Source organism: Sinohyriopsis cumingii, chromosome 16, assembly GCF_028554795.1.
Source record: "Sinohyriopsis cumingii isolate HCF-2022 chromosome 16, ASM2855479v2, whole genome shotgun sequence".
Taxonomy (NCBI): domain Eukaryota; kingdom Metazoa; phylum Mollusca; class Bivalvia; order Unionida; family Unionidae; genus Sinohyriopsis; species Sinohyriopsis cumingii.
In genome coordinates, this window is record NC_142976.1 from 11,476,850 (window position 1) to 11,499,771 (window position 22,922).

The 22,922-nt window shown below is 35.1% G+C and overlaps 1 protein-coding gene across 1 annotated transcript in view; it reads left to right on the forward strand.

Moving 5' to 3' along the window:
- The window catches only part of LOC149779943 (leucine-rich repeat and coiled-coil domain-containing protein 1-like), a 476,629-nt gene extending 458,352 nt beyond the window's left edge, over window positions 1-18,277 (forward strand). The window contains exons 26-27 of the mRNA XM_089936640.1: window positions 7,997-8,132; window positions 16,985-18,277. Of these exons, the coding sequence (XP_089792766.1) occupies window positions 7,997-8,132; window positions 16,985-17,110 (262 nt within the window). The 3' untranslated portion in view covers window positions 17,111-18,277. The remainder of the gene's footprint in view (window positions 1-7,996; window positions 8,133-16,984) is intronic.
- Window positions 18,278-22,922: the final 4,645 nt, after the last annotated feature.

Here is a 22,922-nt window from a genome sequence, read left to right on the forward strand (position 1 = left end):
ATATGTGAGAAACAGGTGATGAAAGATGATATAGATATCTTCCACTGTATTTTCATTTATTGCTCCCTTTACTTCTGCCTCTCTTTAAAACAATGAAACCACCTTAGACTTGTATGGTATGACAGAGCATTCCTTCTGTAAACTTGATCCAGTTGGCTTTGTTATCAGTCCAATAGTATCTAATGAGTGCCCAAATTTTAGAGTATGCTGTTTGCACAGTAGCAGGATTGTAACTGTCCTTCTCTGACATTTTTAGGTCACTGTCATTTACTGTTATATCACATGCATATATACATGTGCACCTCCAATGTGGGTATGTGAGAAAGCTTGCCAGTAGCTTCTTGTGGGTTGGTGGTTCTTTCCGAGGTTCTTTCTCCACCATTAATACTGGCTGCCATGCATAACCTATCGTGTGCTGAAAAATGGCATTAAACTCCACAACAACAACAACAACAACATGTGCACCTGTCATTTATCATGTTATGTCACATGCATATATACATGTGCAGCTGTCATTTACCATGTTATGTCACATGCATATATACATGTGCAGCTGTCATTTATCATGTTATGTCACATGCATATATACATGTGCAGCTGTCATTTACCATGTTATGTCACATGCATATATACATGTGCAGCTGTCAAGTTTGCTATATGTGCAGCTACAGATGTTTTTATAGAATGTTATTTTGTTGATTGATCTGCTTTAAATTTATTGATGGGTTCAAAGAAACCAAAAGTTGTCACACTTGTCCTCAGACCATATATAATGGCCTATAACCCTTGTCATCAGACCATATATACTGGCTTATAACCCTTGTCATCAGACCATATATACTGGGCTATAACCCTTGTCATCAGACTATATATACTGGCCTGTAACCCTTGTCATTAGACCATATATACTGGCCTATAACCCTTGTCATCAGACCATATATACTGGCCTATAACTCTTGTCATCAGACCATATATACTGGCCTATAACCTTTGTCATCAGACCATATAAACTGGCATATAAGTCAAATCCAGCTGCAGATTGCACAGACTCAGATCTGCTGTCCCATAATGTTGGCAGACCTGGATCTATGCAGCTTGTTAGGAACAATTAGCAGAACAAAAAAATATAGACCATGATCTGCCAGTGTATTAATGTGCCAACAGATTGGGGTCTGTGCTGTTTGCAGTTGAACTGGACTTACAAGCAAGTACACATGGTAGATGAAATACACAGATAATATGTGTAGTTGGGCTTATCAACAAATTCAGATAACACCATTATCAGATTTAAAGTCAGTTTGTCAAAATAAACGAAGAAGAACTGATTAATTACATGTGAGATAAACCAGAAATCAAACCAGGAACCCACTCCTTATCATAAATAATCTGCCTCTGAACATTGGCACCTGTATTTCATCTACCGAGAACCTGTATTTCATCTACCGAGGACCTGCATTTTATCTACCGAGGACCTGTATTTCATACACTGAAAACCTGTATTTCATCCACCAAGAACCTGTATTTCATCAACCGAGGACCTGTATTTCATCTACCGAGGACCTGTATTTCATCTACTGAGGACCTGTATTTCATCCACCAAGAACCTGTATTTCATCAACCGAGGACCTGTATTTCATCTACAGAGGACCTGTATGCTGATCTCACTGCTCTATCAGATTTAAAATGGCTACAGTCTGACCTTGAGGTGTCCCATCAGATAGCCTTACTCAGATGGCATGAAAGTAAACACAGATAAGACTAAAGTGTTAATGATTACTGATAATACCCAACAAATGAAAACAAAACTGGAAGATATAAATTTTAATCTAAGTTGAAAGAATTTTGTCTACAAATGGTTACTCATGACATAGTCCTTTGGATGATAGTTGACAACAATTTGCAATGGAAGGAACATATTTAAGTCATGTCATAGAGTCAATTCATGTGTGTGGTTATTAAACATGATAAGGCCATATCTATCAACTAAACATAAGTTAATGTATTACAAAAGCTATATACATCCGTGCCTAAACTTATATAATGTTCTTTGGGAAACACTTCTGACAAGAATATTTGCAAATTATTCTACTTGCAACAAAGAACTTGCACATTCATTCTAGATAATGTAGAACCCATCCCAAATGCAATGAGTGATAGAATGCAAATATTAAGTGAACAAATATTTATGTGATAGGCTAAACATATGCAAAATGTTTTAAACAATATGGCTCCATTATAACTCAAAGAACTATTTCAGCTAGAAACAAGGCAATACTCCCAATGTATAATCAATTTCAGTTAACCATCCTTCCAAATTAAATAAAGAACTCTAAGAAAAGTTTTCAATATTTGGTGATACTAATTTAGAACAGAATTCCAAATGAAATTAACAAAAGTACAAATATAAATGATTTAATTATAATTTCATTAAGTGGATGAAAAGTGGAACCTGTTCAAGTTGACAAATATATTACAACTTAAAGTACAAATTCTCAAACCTTCCACTTTGTTGTCTCACTACTTTTGTACTGTATATAAACAATGTACCTAGTTGGAGTTCATTCTATTTTGTTTTGTTCATATACAGTTATGGCTTATTATCAATACATTTTTATTTTTGATTGTTTTGATTGTGCTATGTACTATGTATAAAAGAGGGCCACAGGGAGGATTAGTTCCTTGCAACTAATTGTGTCACCATCTTAATAAAAGTTACTATCATCTTTATTATTATTATTATTATTAGTAGTAGTAGTAGTAGTAGTATTCTCAAGTTAGAATCAGATTGTCAAGAAATGGTTGTAATATTTTTCACTACAAATAAGACTGCCGAATCTTCAGATGTTGGAACTGATAGAAATCAATTCAGGCCTCATAATGGCATCTTTAATAGCACAGCTGGAAACACATTCTACATCCCTATCAGAACAGTTAGAGATTTACAGGTGGAATTCCCATTTGGAATATAACCTATCTCACATGATGTAACAATAACATTTTGTTGGGTGTATCACTTCTAGGACTTTACTTTCAAGATGTCATCACAGACATGTCTCAAGGTTGGATGCTATTTTCCTATCAGTCTATTTTCAGATACATGTGTTTGTGTTTTTATCAAAACTTTTATTTGCACTCAATTCATCAAAAATTATTCAATGTAAACTCAATCCTGCAAACTCAAAAGAGCCCTAAATTTTCAATGGATATTTTGTCTTTTTAGTGCTTTAAATGTACCATATGGATATTTTGTCTTTTAGTGCTTCAGATGTACCATATGGGTACCATTCTGTTTAAGTCCATTATTTTTGGACCTGTGAATGTTGAGAAAAAATTATTAACTATATTACCTATAGTATGTCACTCACATTGCACCTTTGTCCACATATGTTTGAGTCTCTGCTCAGCCAACATAGGTATGTGAATAAGCTTGCCAGTTGTTTCCCAGGGTCATTGGTTCTTCCTGGGGTCTTCCCAGGTTCATCCCCCACAAATATGCTGGTCACTATGTATAGCCTGTCATGTGCTGAAAAATAGGTTATACTTGCAAAACCAAACCAAACCATTATCATTAAATCATGCCCACAAATTTGACGCTTTGGTTAGGAATTTTTATCCCACACCAATGCACACAGTTCTTTTTAATCTGCCTTGGATGAGAAGCCAGACCATCACAGGTTATTGTTCGGTGGACACTAGTATATAAGTCTGTCTGCTTCACCTTTACTGCCATTATAATTGAAACAGTGTGAAAATAACAGGACAGATTGGAACATGATGTCCCTATGCTAGACATCACTATAAATTGATACACTGCAAACATCATAGCGAAACAACTGAAAAATTGTTAAAGCTATGTTAAAATTCCAATTTACACACACACACACTCACACACAATATTTTAAAGTTGTATATTTAAATGTACACAAAAATTCATGCATGCTGCAGTTTAAAGTTGTTTTTCTGTTACCATCACATTTATCTGTCTCTAATACAACAGGCACTTCATATGGTGATTAGCTAATAACAGAGCCTACTCAGCTCTAGCAATAGTGGAATTGATGCACTGGCAAGGGCCAACACTACAACCCCATGCTCATCATCACAGGTTCATCTTGGGTGGCAGCCAATCAAATTTTAGTCATGTGATATCAAATCTTTTGACTACTAACCTTGGGCAATTACCTCCACAGTGCTTATTCATAAACTATTAAAGTACATGCAGTCAGTAACACTTTTAACAGAACTAAAACTTCTTATGGACAATTAAATCAGAGTATGACCATTAATTAATTAATGACTAAAATTAATTAATGACTAAAAATTAAATCAGCCTGACTGTTACAAATTTGAAGGGAATTGAATTTTATGTCCAGTCAAGGAACAGCAACTAAACAGGTGGTGTACCCATTTTACCACTGATTTGACAGGATCAGGATTGGTCAAATACCTGACACATGTCCAGAAAATGAGCCTTAAACTGCGTACTTTTCATACTGACTCCAGAGTAACAACCACAGGTCTGCATTGTATGTACTCATTTATAAATTTTGCCCAACTGCAAACAACACAGGTCCTGATCTGCCATCCCATAGTGCACCAGCAATTCAAAAGAGAGTTAATGAAGTTAGGTCTGTTGATTATTCCTAACAAAATTGCATGGACTCAGATCTACCAGCACATTCTGCAACAGCACATCTTGGTCAGTCTAGTTTGCATTTGTGCCTGCCTTCTAATTGCTGTATTTATTTAATAATATGACCAGAGGGATGTATCAGCCTCACCTGACCTCTCTGCCTTCTAATTGCTGTATTTATTTAATAATACGACCAGAGGGATGTATCAGCCTCACCTGACCTTTTTGCCTTCTAATTACTGTATTTATTTAATAATACGACCAGAGGGATGTATCAGCCTCACCTGACCTCACTGCCTTCTAATTACTGTTGTTGTTGTTGTTGTTGTTTTAGGATTTAATGCCATTTTTCAGCACATGATAGGCTATACATGGCAGCCAGTATTAATGGTGGAGGAAGAACCTCTAATTACTGTATTTATTTAATAATATGACCAGAGGGATGTATCAGCCTCACCTGACCTCTCTGCCTTCTAATTACTGTATTTATTTAATAATACGACCAGAGGGATGTATCAGCTTCACCTGACCTCTCTGCCTTCTAATTACTGTATTTATTTAATAATACAACCAGAGGGATGTATCAGCCTCACCTGACCTCACTGCCTTCTAATTACTGTATTTATTTAATAATACGACCAGAGGGATGTATCAGCCTCACCTGACCTCACTGCCTTCTAATTACTGTATTTATTTAATAATATGACCAGAGGGATGTATCAGCTTCACCTGACCTCTCTGCCTTCTAATTACTGTATTTATTTAATAATACGACCAGATGGATGTATCAGCCTCATATCTATTGGAAAGGTTGGATATTGCCTTTACCTTGTTTGAGTTACATGTAAATCCTTAAACTTGATGTATGACGCTTCAGGCACATTGGCACTGGTTTAAAAACAATGAACATTTGTATACTTGACATTATTAACTTCACAATAAATCTCATCAGCATAGTTTTGTTATCAATGAAATTTGTCTTGAAACTTTGCCAAACTGTCAGGACCGACATTTCTTGTCTTTTAATGAAGGTAGACTTCTTGTGGAGGTTCAGTTAGTCTCAAGAGGAGGCTTCATTACAAAGGGTTCACTTTACAGACACTTCAATCCTACCAAAACAGGCTTCATTACAAAGGGTTCACTTTACAGACACTTCAATCCTACCAAAACAGGCTTCATTACAAAGGGTTCACTTTACAGACACTTCAATCCTACCAAAACAGGCTTCATTACAAAGGGTTCACTTTACAGATATTTCAATCCTACCAAAATAGGCTTCATTACAAAGGGGTCACTTTACAGACACTTCAATCCTACCAAAATAGGCTTCATTACAAAGGGGTCACTTTACAGACACTTCAATCCTACCAAAATAGGCTTCATTACAAAGGGGTCACTTTACAGACACTTCAATCCTACCAAAATAGGCTTCATTACAAAGGGGTCACTTTACAGACACTTCAATCCTACCAAAATAGGCTTCATTACAAAGGGGTCACTTTACAGACACTTCAATCCTACCAAAATAGGCTTCATTACAAAGGGGTCACTTTACAGACACTTCAATCCTACCAAAATAGGCTTCATTACAAAGGGGTCACTTTACAGACACTTCAATCCTACCAAAATAGGCTTCATTACAAAGGGGTCACTTTACAGACACTTCAATCCTATCAAAATAGGCTTCATTACAAAGGGGTCACTTTACAGACACTTCAATCCTACCAAAATAGGCTTCATTACAAAGGGGTCACTTTACAGACACTTCAATCCTACCAAAATAGGCTTCATTACAAAGGGGTCACTTTACAGACACTTCAATCCTACCAAAATAGGCTTCATTACAAAGGGGTCACTTTACAGACACTTCAATCCTACCAAAATAGGCTTCATTACAAAGGGGTCACTTTACAGACACTTCAATCCTACCAAAATAGGCTTCATTACAAAGGGGTCACTTTACAGACACTTCAATCCTACCAAAATAGGCTTCATTACAAAGGGGTCACTTTACAGACACTTCATTCCTACCAAAATAGGCTTCATTACAAAGGGGTCACTTTACAGACACTTCAATCCTACCAAAATAGGCTTCATTACAAAGGGGTCACTTTACAGACACTTCAATCCTACCAAAATAGGCTTCATTACAAAGGGGTCACTTTACAGACACTTCAATCCTACCAAAATAGGCTTCATTACAAAGGGGTCACTTTACAGACACTTCAATCCTACCAAAATAGGCTTCATTACAAAGGGGTCACTTTACAGACACTTCAATCCTACCAAAATAGGCTTCATTACAAAGGGGTCACTTTACAGACACTTCAATCCTATCAAAATAGGCTTCATTACAAAGGGGTCACTTTACAGACACTTCAATCCTACCAAAATAGGCTCCATTACAAAGGGGTCACTTTACAGACACTTCAATCCTACCAAAATAGGCTTCATTACAAAGGGGTCACTTTACAGACACTTCAATCCTACCAAAATAGGCTTCATTACAAAGGGGTCACTTTACAGACACTTCAATCCTACCAAAATAGGCTTCATTACAAAGGGGTCACTTTACAGACACTTCAGTCCTACCAAAATAGGCTTCATTACAAAGGGGTCACTTTACAGACACTTCAGTCCTACCAAAATAGGCTTCATTACAAAGGGGTCACTTTACAGACACTTCAGTCCTACCAAAATAGGCTTCATTACAAAGGGGTCACTTTACAGACACTTCAGTCCTACCAAAATAGGCTTCATTACAAAGGGGTCACTTTACAGACACTTCAGTCCTACCAAAATAGGCTTCATTACAAAGGGGTCACTTTACAGACACTTCAATTCTACCAAAATAGGCTTCATTACAAAGGGGTCACTTTACAGACACTTCAATCCTACCAAAATAGGCTTCATTACAAAGGGGTCACTTTACAGACACTTCAATCCTACCAAAATAGGCTTCATTACAAAGGGGTCACTTTACAGACACTTCAATCCTACCAAAATAGGCTTCATTACAAAGGGGTCACTTTACAGACACTTCAATCCTACCAAAATAGGCTTCATTACAAAGGGGTCACTTTACAGACACTTCAATCCTACCAAAATAGGCTTCATTACAAAGGGGTCACTTTACAGATACTTCAATCCTACCAAAATAGGCTTCATTACAAAGGGGTCACTTTACAGACACTTCAATCCTACCAAAATAGGCTTCATTACAAAGGGGTCACTTTACAGACACTTCAATCCTACCAAAATAGGCTTCATTACAAAGGGGTCACTTTACAGATACTTCATTCCTACCAAAATGCTTTCAATGAAAAGTGTCAGAAAGGTTTTGAGAAGAAATTTCTTTTACAGTATTGCCATTGAGAGACTGCGAACTGCCGATGATGCATTCCGTAATCAGCTTGACCAGAAGGTGCAGGGTTTTCAGGCGGAGATAGCACGGTTAGAGCAGGAAAAAAACATGGAGATTGAGCAAGCCAATCAAAGGGTAAGTTATCTGAGAATAATGCTTTATTTAAGTTTTTAGTTTTGTACTGTGCATGCACCTTGAATGATTATTCAGTTTATTCACAGATGAGGTCAGATCCACTTGGAAGAGAAAAATATTCATGATCTTGAGGGGGAATGATGGGAAGAGGTCAGTTCATTTCCCATTAAAAAAAACACTTCAGAAAAAATAAATACAAAGAAAGTTGAATAGTAAAGCTGCTTACAGTCACTGGAATAAAATACATCTCATTGTCTGGACCCCAGTGTATCCCTTGAATTTGTTTTTAAAATCATCTAATGATTTACCATACAGCTACATTGTCATGGTTGTACTACTAATACTTCTTTACAGGGCAGTTTGAACACTTTATGTATTTATTGAGGCACATTTTTAAAAAAAGGCAGACCAAAAAAACTTTTAGAAATTGTGAAGTCACTTGCAGGTTAGTCTTTTTCTCTTTTAATGTACTTCATTTTCTTCTTGCCTTAGAAAATTAGGTTATAGAGGGACTCCTTAAGGCTGATATCGGACATGTCTAGTCACCAGATATGAAACAAAATGAGCAAAAGTGGAGAAAATCAAGCAGAAATAAATTCAAGTGGACCACAAATAAATGAATTGCAAAGAATTATTAACTTAAATGGTAATTAACTGTTACTGATTTTTTTTATAATATTCAAATAAATTTTAATGAGTAGTACTAAAAATAACTTTACATGCTATTTTTAGCTCATTTTCATTTTTTTCTTGCTCATTTTCATTTATATATTTTTTGTTATTCAGTAATTGTGTTTGTTTTGCTTATTTATATTTATTTTTAGAATTTAGGCATGTGTCCGAAGTATGGCAGCTACAGTTACTGGATATTATTATAAATAATGCAAGCAAAGTAATCAAGATGTTGTGTGTAAAAGAAAATACTTTAAATGCATTTTACTGTGAAATATTGTGAAGGAACTGACAGGATTTTTTAAATTAAAACTTGCAAATTAATCAGGGCCTCTCTCAATAGATTGAATTTCACAAGATGCATTGAACTTTGGGTGATTTTTGGAAAGGATCTACATGACGATATGGTTATTTGTTATACACAACACTAAATATGATACAGTGTGCTAATTTTTTTCTAGCACCTATAATAAGTTTGATCATGTGACCACAATTTGCTTCTATTTACTGTGAATTCAGTATTTGTTGTGGGGGTAGGTGGCACCAGTTTTGATAGATTTTGTAGTTTCTGCAAAGCATGAATTTAAAGACCCATTAAACAATGATCCTTCAGTGGAAACAGTTTATTTAAATCCATCTGTGGAAACAGTTGAATTCTTCAGTGGAAACACTCAAAACCCTTCAGTGGAAACAGTTGAAACCCATCTGTGGAAACACTCAAAACCCTTCAGTGGAAACAGTTGAAACCCATCTGTGGAAACACTCAAAACCCTTCAGTGGAAACAGTTGAAACCCTCCTACAGAAATACTCAAAACCCTTCTGTGGAAACAGTTGAAACCCTCCTACAGAAATACTCAAAACCCTTCTGTGGAAACAGTAGAAATCATTCAGTGAAAAGATTACAAAAATACAAAACTGTAGAGCGCCACCTATAAGGGGACTGGAAACAACACAAGTTCATTTTTCCCATTATTATTGTTATAAGGGGACTGGAAACAACACAGGTGCGCTCTACAGTTTCGTATTTTGCATAGGTTTAGGATTTTAAAGAAAAAGAATTTCCCCAGCTTTCCTCACTGGTTATACTGGCTATTTAAAAAAGACCTTGTATATCTTAGGTATAATGCAAAGAACCTTTAATTCCCTTTATTTTGGTGTATGATTGATAGGTGTACTATGGGTTATAGAATATACAGCTTGGCCTTACTTCAGATGTGCACCTTTCAAAAAAGTGCTAGCTCTACTTGGTCATTTTCACCTCCTGAACTTCAGAGGTAAATTGTATAAAAAAGAGCCGATAACTTTTTTTACATTTTATATATTTGGTAATTCATTCATTGCACTTTCAGAAGCTGGTATTGTCTAGTCTGGCAAAATTCATTTTCCCTATTTCAATAGCTGCTATGTATAGTGTACTTTAGACTAATTCAGGCTGATTTTTTAACACAAAGGAGCAGTCATTTTAGTTAGCAGTGTGCTTAAATTATGTAAAATTTCCAAAAGTACAATATCCAAAAGAAATATCATCCACATTACATTAATGTAGCATAGAGGTATGCCAACATTCTCTCCACTGTGCATGTTTTAAATGCGAACTACTTCACCTTACATACGTCACTCTCTCAAAAATACATATTATCTGGTGAGCGCCCCCACAAGTTCATTTTTCCCATTATTATTGTTATAAGGGGACTGGAAACAACACAAGTTCATTTTTCCCATTATTATTGTTATAAGGGGACTGGAAACAACACAGGTTCATTTTTCCCATTATTATATATTTTCTTCCTATTAGATGATCTATCAGATTCAAATTCTGATGGAAAATGTCACAATAATAATTTCTTAATAGTATATTGTGAGTTAATAAAAAGGTAGTATTGTATATTTAACAGTTTATAAAATCCACAAGCATTGTTAGCTTCTCTGACAAGATCACTGTCTGGTGACCGGTAATGACATTCATTGTGACTATTAAGCTTTCATGCTGAACAGGCCGTCAATAGTTTTGGGGCCAGATTTCCCCTTGAATCCCTCTGAATCAATTTGTATTTTGCAAAGAATAGGCAGTATCCTGTCTGTATCAGCATTAGAATGTGGCAAGGACAGGACAACCACATTCAGCCCGAGAACAAGTTTCAACTTGAGTTGTCGTGTTAAAGCATTTATAAGGTTGCAGCTCTCCAGTAATGCTTTAACCTCTGTTCACTTTAAGGATGAAATTCCTGTCTTTGACTTTACATGTATTCCTAATCCACAATGGCTATATGATATGAAAAATTTATCCCAAAATTAAAATTAATTATCTTGTACGTGTAATATATATTTAACTCACTGCTTTATTTAATCTAGGACTTGAACTTAACTACTGTGCATGAAAACATAAATTAGTTTATGAATTACAAAAGATGTATGGAAAATTTAAGGAAGTGTCAGTTTATCCACTTCTGATCTAGTTGCGATACCTTGTGTTTGTTAGAGAAGAATTATTGCTCCTATGCAATGGTGTCATAAAGCTTTTTCAGCTATTTATTCATGACTCCATCTGTATGTTAAAGTTTTTTCAGCTATTTATTCATGACTCCATCCATATCTTAAAGCTTTTTCAGCTATTTATTCATGACTCCATCCATATCTGAAAGTTTTTTCAGCTATTTATTCATGACTCCATCCACATCTGAAAGCTTTTTCAGCTATTTATTCATGACACCATCCATATCTGAAAGCTTTTTCAGCTATTTATTCATGACACCATCCGTATCTGAAAGCTTTTTCAGCTATTTATTCATGACACCATCCATATCTGAAAGCTTTTTCAGCTATTTATTCATGACACCATCCGTATCTTAAAGCTTTTTCAGCTATTTATTCATGACACCATGCATATTGTAAAGCTTTTTCAGCTATTTATTCATGACTCCATCTGTATCTGAAAGCTTTTTCAGCTATTTTTTCATGACACCATCCGTATTGTAAAGCTTTTTCAGCTATTTATTCATGACTCCATCCGTATCTTAAAGCTTTTTCAGCTATTTATTCATGACACCATCCATATTGTAAAGCTTTTTCAGCTATTTATTCATGATTCCATCCACATCTGAAAGCTTTTTCAGCTATTTATTCATGACACCATCCGTATCTGAAAGCTTTTTCAGCTATTTATTCACGACACCATCCATATCTGAAAGCTTTTTCAGCTATTTATTCATGACACCATCCATATCTGAAAGCTTTTTCAGCTATTTATTCATGACTCCATCTGTATCTGAAAGCTTTTTCAGCTATTTATTCATGACACCATCCAGATCTGAAAGCTTTTTCAGCTATTTATTCATGACACCATCCAGATCTGAAAGCTTTTTCAGCTATTTATTCATGACACCATCCGTATCTGAAAGCTTTTTCAGCTATTTATTCATGACACCATCCATATCTGAAAGCTTTTTCAGCTATTTATTCATGACTCCATCCACATCTGAAAGCTTTTTCAGCTATTTATTCATGACTCCATCCACATCTGAAAGCTTTTTCAGCTATTTATTCATGACACCATCCATATCTGAAAGCTTTTTCAGCTATTTATTCATGACTCCATCCACATCTGAAAGCTTTTCAGCTATTTATTCATGACACCATCCGTATCTGAAAGCTTTTTCAGCTATTTATTCATGATGCCATCCATATCTTAAAGCTTTTTCAGCTATTTATTCATGACTCCATCCATATCTGAAAGCTTTTTCAGCTATTTATTCATGACTCCATCCAGATCTGAAAGCTTTTTCAGCTATTTATTCATGACACCATCTGTATCTGAAAGCTTTTTCAGCTATTTATTCATGACACCATCCATATCTTAAAGCTTTTTCAGCTATTTATTCATGACACCATCCATATCTGAAAGCTTTTTCAGCTATTTATTCATGACACCATCCATATCTTAAAGCTTTTTCAGCTATTTATTCATGACACCATCCGTATCTGAAAGCTTTTTCAGCTATTTATTCATGACTCCATCCACATCTGAAAGCTTTTAAAGCTATTTATTCATGACACCATCCATATCTGAAAGCTTTTTCAGCTATTTATTCATGACACCATCCATATTGTAAAGCTTTTTCAGCTATTTATTCATGACTCCATCCACATCTGAAAGCTTTTTCAGCTATTTATTCATGACTCCATCCATATCTGAAAGTTTTTTCAGCTATTTATTCATGATTCCGTCTGTATCTGAAAGCTTTTTCAGCTATTTATTCATGACTCCATCCATATCTGAAAGTTTTTTCAGCTATTTATTCATGATTCCGTCTGTATCTGAAAGCTTTTTCAGCTATTTATTCATGACACCATCCGTATTGTAAAGCTTTTTCAGCTATTTATTCATGACTCCATCCGTATCTTAAAGCTTTTTCAGCTATTTATTCATGACACCATCCATATTGTAAAGCTTTTTCAGCTATTTATTCATGACTCCATCCACATCTGAAAGCTTTTAAAGCTATTTATTCATGACACCATCCATATCTGAAAGCTTTTTCAGCTATTTATTCATGACACCATCCATATTGTAAAGCTTTTTCAGCTATTTATTCATGACTCCATCCACATCTGAAAGCTTTTTCAGCTATTTATTCATGACTCCATCCATATCTGAAAGTTTTTTCAGCTATTTATTCATGATTCCGTCTGTATCTGAAAGCTTTTTCAGCTATTTATTCATGACACCATCCATATCTGAAAGCTTTTTCAGCTATTTATTCATGACACCATCCATATTGTAAAGCTTTTTCAGCTATTTATTCATGACTCCATCTTGAGCTCTGTTTTACCTAAACGTGCAAATTTTATGAATGGAGAGTAGTAGCAGTAGGATAAGACATTTTCTCCCTGAAAGGCACAGAAAACTATTTCATAACAGTTACATAAAACCCTATTTAGACTACTGTAGTACAGTATGGGGTAATTGAAATTATAAAAACATAGCAAAGCTGGCACATCTTCAAAAAAGAGCATTTGGGCTAATATCAATCCAGAAAGAAAGCAAGGCTACCTGTCATCACTCCCCACCTACGATCCATATCTACCAAACAGCATAAAATTCCCCAACCAGATGAGGAATTATTTTTTAAAGTGTCCAATACTCTGGAACTGTGCTCTTGATAGTATTCCAGTTGAGATTAGAAATGCCCACTCTATTTTCTTCTCCCAAACCCAAATTATCCAGTGGCTTCAGAGATGCAGCTAAAATAAATAAATTCCTTTGTATGAGGGCCTTAAGGTAGATTAGTTCTTAGCTAATTGTGATATCCTCCTTGTGTTATCCTCTTTAGATAAAGTCATTATAATTATTATTATTATTATTACAGTAGCAATGCAAACAAAATGTCACACCAAACTGATTTGCACATTTTTAGTGACATGCATTTTTAGCTCTTTGTTCATTATACCCTCAATATCATGGACCATCACTAGGTTATAACATTCATGTTTGAGTGACTTGAGTTTTTGTGCTATTCATTCATTGGACCCTCAATATCTTGCACACTATTTCATCTATGCTCATAAAAATTGATACGTGGATGTATCTTTGACAGAATAACTTAATCGTACTAAAAGTGGGTCACTGTGATCTAATTCTCTTACTTGAATGAAGCAGAAGAGATGGTGAACAGACCACTTGCTTTAAAGTCCATTTATAAAAAATAAAACTATATACGATAAAAAAAAAAAATATAAGCATAATAGCATCAAACCGAAGCCTCTAACCAAAACTGAGAGTTTCTCTAATTGGGTTAGTTTATTTTGTTACTCTATTTTTGTTGATCGTGTTTTTCAAAAATTTGTATATGTTTTGTTTACCCACCGTGACACTCATTTGTGGTCATATGGTCATACCCTCTCTGCTGCTATAATGTGTGAGTAATTAAATCATTATGATATCAGTAATGGAATCTCACACAGCTAGATTAGCTCGAGAGCGAGTAGAGTCAATTAAAAAATTATATCCCCGTTCGTACTATGATGTACTTAAAGATTTTAATAAAAATGAAAAGTTATTGGATGAGGAAGGCAATGATATTAATGTTATCACCAATATTGATGAGGCCCCATCTGTAGATGACCTCGATGGATTTATTAATAATCTCGTAGTATATGATGATGTGATGCTGAACAAACAATCAAATCCAGCTCAGATATTTTCTCAAGGCAGACTTAGAAATACAGATGTTTTATATGTTATTCAGCAATATACACAAATACCTAAAGTGATCAGAGATAATTGTAATATTTTAGTTGTGTTTAATGGAGTCGATACACACTCTGTGAAATATTCATCAGACTTGGTGTAGTGGGGACATGGACATGATTAAGTCAAAAACTTCTTTTCAAAAGCACAATCTGCTCCACACGGATTTATAACAATAAATTTACATGAACTTCAATCATGATATCGTATAGGTCTTGACAAAATCTTTGGTTGAGAGACTGATATAATAATGATTTCATTGCTCACACATTGCAGCAGCACTGAGGTTGCAACCACAAATGAATGTCACAGTGGGTAAACAAAGCATATACAAATTTTTGAAAAACACGAACGACAAAGATAGAGTAACAAAATAAACTAACCCAATTAGAGAAACTCTTGGTTTTAGTTAGAGGCTTCGGTTTGACGTTACAGACCTTATATTTTTCATTTTTGTAGGAAGTTTTATTTTTCATAAATGGACCTTCCAGCAAGTGGTCTGTTCACCATCTCTGCTGCTAGTGGCTTTTGTATTTTCAGCCATTGTGTCCTTTATATCTTAGATCCTATTTCACTTCACACAAAAATTAGTATGCTGATGAGGGAGAGTAACTTGACTCAAAACTGTGTCACTCTAACCTAATTAGTACTCTTTGAGTAACTTGCTCATTATTTATTACACCTTCAGTATATTGAACTCTTTTACCTCACATCAAAAAATTGGTATGTTGATGTATCTAAGGAAGATTAACTCAACCTTTCTAAAAGTAGGTAACTGTGGAGTGACTTGTATTATGAGGTATCCATTCTTCAGACTCTCAATCATATTGAGACTTATTTCTCCATCAATCATGAAAGCTAGTTTGAATGAATTGTATATTTCACTGATTCGTTTATGACTCCCTCAGTGTACTGGACCATATTTTACCTAAACATAAATTTAGGTGTGGATGCATCTCAAATGCAAGAAGTCACCTGTGCTAAACTAGATCAGTGGGATCTAATTATCGCATGTGAATGATGTTTATAATTTTAGACGGTTGTTTGTTTTACCCTCCATATTCAGTCTTTGTTCAAATTCTAAATTGATGAAACTTGGTATATGGCTGCATCTTTATTTTTATAAGTATATTTTCAGTAATATTTCCTCTTTGACTTTTATATAATGGTTTAGTTAATAGTTTAGCCTCATAACCAATGGGTAACAGATTCAAATCCTGCCTGAATCAGCTGTCGCTTTGCATGGCTCTTAACTCCCATTCACAATCTTTGAAACCTGTCAATACTGTGGCCAACTCCAGATTTGCTCTTGGGCTTGTATTTAGTTCTGAATTCAGTTTATGTCATTTCATTTTCAAAGACTATGCCTAAAATCTGATACAAAAGTTATCTATTTCATAATATAGTTTCATAATAATACTATTTCTGGAATTTTCTGTGATTCTTATTTTCCAGATAAATGTTCTAAATTGCTTTTAAATACAATCTGCCAAATACTTACCATGTGTCTTGCTTCCAGGTAGATATCACTTCAGCTGCATCAAAGGTGCATTCTTATGGATTAATTGTGTGATAAAACATGTTGCCTTGCTGGAGGTGGGAATAAGCTTTAAAAACTTACCACTATCATGAGATTTGTTTGAATGAGCCAGCTGTTGGAGCATTTAAGAATGCACCACACCACCCCCACTCTTTCTTTTGCTGTGGATGCATTTATGGAAAAGTCAAGTTTTTCCCAAGAAGATCATGTTGGGGAAGTGGGTGGGTGGGTAATAGTTAAAAATCATGTTTCATGCACCATGCTTTCATTTGATGTCTTCATTTCTTGCATTCCTCATGCTGTACATGTAACAAGTGCTCATGCAATGATGCAGTGTGTACATGCATCATGTATCTGTTTGAACCCTTATTTCATTTTAATTTAATTTGTAGGTGCTTGCAGTGGAAGAAGAGATGAGAGAACTACTTCAGGAGAACCAGGCCAGTAAACGGGCAATGGAGGAAAAGATTAAACGACTAACTCATGTTCTGGGAGACTTACAGTCTGATCTCTTTTGAGATAGCATTTTCTCCAGAAATATTAGACAATGTATTTAATTCTAAAATTCTGTTAATGCTAGGAATCCAGAAGCTTATTAGTGGAATGGTTCTTGCTGAACACTACACCTCATCAAAAAATAGGTCACTGTCACCCATATTTGATGTTTTACTGACTTAAGTTAAATTCTGTGTTATATGATTGTTTCTCAAGCATTGTTCATGCTAGGATCATTAAACTAGATGATTGCATGCATCTCTGTTTGTATCGCTCCTTATGGGAAAAGGTCACTGTGACTTAGATTTCACATTTTACTGGACTAGGTTAGGGTTTTTCATTTAGTTCATGACCAAATATGTATGGTGCAGCCTGTAATATTCTGTTATACCATTATAATGAAACTTGGCAAGAGGATGCATCTTTGGGAGTACTGCACCATATTTAATGTTTCGTGTTTCACCAACTTTCATTAACTTTTGCATTTTAACTGTTCAGTCTTAAGTCATTAAAGCTATATGTATCTCTATTAGTACAATACCTATATACAAAACAGAAGGTCACTGTCACTTAAATTTCACATTTTAATGATTTAGGTTAAGTTTTTGTATCGATCTCATGACCCTGGTTAGGAGATGCATATCTATAAACACTGCAGAAGTAGGTCACTATGATCGATATTTTTTGCACTGTATTGAATTGCCCCAGGTTTTGTATGTTCATTTCTCAGGCACATTTAATGCTAGAATTATGAAATTGATGATAATATCCATCTCTGTTAGTGCCATAACATTGCCAAGAAAATGAAATTCATTTTTGTGACCTGCATTTTATCTTTTACTGGCTTTGGTTAAGTACTGAAGTCTGTCCTACCTTGTAACATGAAACATGATGAAGCAATGCATCTTAATAAGTACAGTGCCTTTATTGCAAAAAACAAGTCTCTGTAGCCTATATTTTATGCTTCAGTGACCTTTTTTTTGAAAGTTAGGCTGTTTATGTTGAAATCATGAAACTTGAAAATGTGATACATTGTTGTTAGTACTATACACAATGAAATGTCACCATGTCCTGAATTTAATGCTTTACTGACATAAGTTGAATAACTATTTAGGTCATGACAACAATGATTGTTTCATGCTATGACCACCAGTACATTGAGAAAGATAAATAAATATGTTTGTTCATTGGTTTGTGTTTTGCTTTTGTTGGTTCTCACAGCTCTTTTGTTACATTATTGGCTTCATAATGCAGAGGAAAATTGGAGCATGTACCATATGATAGGTTTACCTTCAGCAGTTTAACTTTGTATTGTACATGAGAATGGATAAAGGAATTATATGTGTGAATTGCATGTATTTCCCTCATCTGTAGTAATGGATATAGGAATTAGATGTGTGAACTGCATGAATTTCCCTCAGCTATGGTAACGGATAAAAGGAATTAGATGTGTGAACTGCATGCATTTCCCTCAGCTATGGTAATGGATAAAGGAATTAGATGTGTGAACTGTATGCATTTCCTTCTGCTATAGTAATGGATATAGGAATTAGATGTGTGAACTGCATGCATTTCCCTCAGCTGTGGTAATGGATAAAGGAATTAGATGTGTGAACTGCATGCATTTCACTCAGCTATAGTAATGGATACAGGAATTAAATAAGAGACTGCATGCATTTCCCTCAGCTGTGGTAATGGATAAAGGAATTAGATGTGTGAACTGCATGCATTTCCCTCAGCTATGGTAATGGATAAAGGAATTAGATGTGTGAACTGTATGCATTTCCCACAGCTGTGGTAATGGATAAAGGAATTAGATGTGTGAACTGCATGCATTTCCCTCAGCTATGGTAATGGATAAAGGAATTAGATGTGTGAACTGCATGTATTTCCCTCAGCTGTGGTAATGGATAGAGGAATTAGATAAGAGACTGCATGCATTTCCCTCAGCTGTGGTAATGGATAAAGGAATTAGATGTGTGAACTGTATGCATTTCCCACAGCTGTGGTAATGGATAAAGGAATTAGATGTGTGAACTATATGCATTTCCTTCAGCTATGGTAATGGATATAGGAATTAGATGTGTGAACTGCATGCATTTCCCTCAGCTGTGGTAATGGATATAGGAATTAGATGTGTGAACTGTATGTATTTCCCTCAGCTGTGGTAATGGATATAGGAATTAGATGTGTGAACTGCATGCATTTCCCTCAGCTGTGGTAATGGATATAGGAATTAGATTCATGGACAAAATGCATTTCCTTCAGCTGTGGTAATGGATATAGGAATTAGATGTGTGAACTGTATGCATTTCCCTCAGCTGTGGTAATGGATATAGGATTTAGATTCATGGACAAAATGTATTTCCCTCAGCTGTGGTGGCTTATCACAGGAATTACTGATACATGAGCTTTGCTTCATGTATTATGTTATTAATCTTGGTTATTTTATGTGCAAATATTTAAAAATGTGGTCTTCAGTTGGTAATATTGGCAGTCATTATCATAATACTTTTTATGATTTCCCTACAAAATCCTTTTATGGGGGGGGGTATATGGATCAAATGCTCTTTAAAATCCCAACAATTTTATTTTAAATACGCTGGGAGACCTCCATTTGCCTCAGAGAGAAAGTTAAGGATGTTTTAACACTTTACTTAAAGAGACACTGTAGTATAAAATTAAGCAGGTTGGCCTGTGTCAGGATAATGTGACTGGGTGGGACATCATGCTACATATCTATGGCATCATGCCCCAGTGCTAGACATCACTATAAACTGCCATACTGCAGACATCATAGTGATATGACTGAAACAGTTTTAAAGCTACATTAAAAATCAAAATCACACACTTTGTTTACTTCATAAAATTAGTTGTTTTTGATCAAGTAAATTTAAATTTTAAATTCTCAATTAATTTTAATATCTTTTGCATTTCAAATCTTAAACATATTTATTAAAACCTGGATATAATATAGAGAACTTGGACATAAAAATGAAAGATTAATTTTGCTTCAAAAATACTGAGAAAATTATTATATTTTTCCTCATCTGTGATGTCAAAATTGAGGTCATCACTTTGCTTTGAATTATAATCCTTCAAACAGTTTTAATGCTTATAACTATGATTTGACTGATTTCATTTTTAATGCTTATAACTATGATTTGACTGATTTCATTTTAATGCTTATAACTATGATTTGACTGATTTCATTTTAATGCTTATAACTATGATTTGACTGATTTCATTTTAATGCTTATAACTATGATTTGACTGATTTCATTTTAATGCTTATAACTATGATTTGACTGATTTCATTTTAATGCTTATAACTATGATTTGACTGATTTCATTTTAATGCTTATAACTATGATTTGACTGATTTCATTTTAATGCTTATAACTGTGATTTGACTGATTTCATTTTTAATGCTTATAACTGTGATTTGACTGATTTCATTTTAATGCTTATAACTTTGATTTGACTGATTTCATTTTTAATGCTTATAACTATGATTTAACTGATTTCATTTTAATGCTTATAACTTTGATTTGACTGATTTTGACCAAATGTTCTATTCTTTGTACAGATTTTTATCAGTATTATCTAAACTTGTTTACAAGTCAGGTCTTGCTTAAAAACAACAATGACCCTGATCTACCATTGCATAATGTAATCACAGATCAGGGTCTATTTTGTTTGATCTTCTGATTTCTCCTAACAAAGTACACTGACCCAGGTCTGATTGAACATTACGAGATTGCAGATCTGGGTTGGACTTGACTTATAAGTATGTATAGATGGTATATGACACAATTTTAAACTTCAGCACCAATTTAAATTTTAAATTAAATTTTTCTTTAAAAAATGGTCACAGGCTTTATGTCCACCTGTACAAATGTATTACATTCAGTTTGTAAAAGCTTGATAAAATAGATTTGAACAGCATAAATAATTGGTACAAATAAGGGGCTTGTTGATGGTCCTTTGCTGACACAGTTCCCCTCAGATTTTACAACCAAGTAGTCCAAACTGTCTTGAGTTCTTTGCTGACACAGTTCCCCACAGATTTCACAACTAATTAGTCCAAACTGTCGTGAGTTTTTTAATGACACAGTTCGCCTCAGATTTCATAACCAATTAGTCCAAACTGTCTTGAGTTCACTGCTGACACAGTTCCCCTCAGATTTTACAACCAAGTAGTCCAAACTGTCTTGAGTTCACTGCTGACACAGCTCCCCTCAGATTTCACAACCAAGTAGTCCAAACTGTCTTGAGTTCTTTGCTGACACAGTTCCCCTCAGATTTCACAACCAATTAGTCCAAACTGTCTTGAGTTCTTTGCTGACACAGCTCCCCTCAGATTTCACAACCAATTAGTCCAAACTGTCGTGAGTTTTTTAATGACACAGTTCCCCTCAGATTTTACAACCAAGTAGTCCAAACTGTCTTGAGTTCACTGCTGACACAGCTCCCCTCAGATTTCACAACCAATTAGTCCAAACTGTCTTGAGTTCTTTGCTGACACAGTTCCCCTCAGATTTCACAACCAATTAGTCCAAACTGTCGTGAGTTTTTTAATGACACAGTTCTCCTCAGATTCCACAGCCAATTAGTCCAAACTGTCTTGAGTTCATTGCTGACACAGTTCCCCTCAGATTTCATAACCAATTAGTCCAAACTGTCGTGAGTTTTTTAATGACACAGTTCCCCTCAGATTTCATAACCAATTAGTCCAAACTGTCTTGAGTTCACTGCTGACACAGTTCCCCTCAGATTTCATAACCAATTAGTCCAAACTGTCTTGAGTTCACTGCTGACACAGTTCCCCTCAGATTTCATAACCAATTAGTCCAAACTGTCTTGAGTTCACTGCTGACACAGTTCCCCTCAGATTTCATAACCAATTAGTCCAAACTGTCTTGAGTTCACTGCTGACACAGTTCCCCTCAGATTTCACAACCAATTAGTCCAAACTGTCGTGAGTTTTTTAATGACACAGTTCTCCTCAGATTCCACAGCCAATTAGTCCAAACTGTCTTGAGTTCATTGCTGACAAGTTCCATTCAGATTTCACATCTGATGACTAAACTGTGTAGAATTCCATGCTGACAGTTCCTCGCAGATTTCATGACTACTGAGATAAAGTTCTGTAGAATTCTTGGCTGACAGTTTCCCACAGATTTCATGACTAATGAGACAAAATTATGTAGAATTCTTGGCTGACAGTTCCCTGCAGATTTCATGACTACTGAGACAAAATTCTGTAGAATTCTTGGCTGACAGTTCTCTGCAGATTTCATGACTACTGAGACAAAGTTTTATAGAATTCTTGGCTGAAAGTTCCACTCAGATTTCTCATCTAATGAGTCTCAACTGCATAGAATGCTTTGCTGACAGTTCCATTCAAATTTTGCATCTAATGACTCTAGACTTTCTGGAGTTCTTTGCTGACAGTTCCCCTCATATTTCACAACTAATGAATCTAAACTGTCAAGAGTACTTTGCTGACACAGTTTTCTTCAGAATTCACATATAATGAGTCTAACTTGTGTAGAATTCTTTGCTAACACAGTTCCAATGAGATTTCACATCTAATGAGTCCAAACTGTCTCGAGTTCTTTGCTGGCACAGTTCCCTTCAGATTTCTTATCGAATGAGTCCAAACTGAGTAGAATTCTTTGCTGACACAGTTCCATTCCGATTTTAAAGTATTTAGTCGTTTGATTTAGAGATGAAGAAAATATTATTAATTTAATTGATTAAATACACCGAATAAAAGATTTATATTTGTAAACCATTCTAAATCTGATTGTACTCCATGGCCTGAAATGT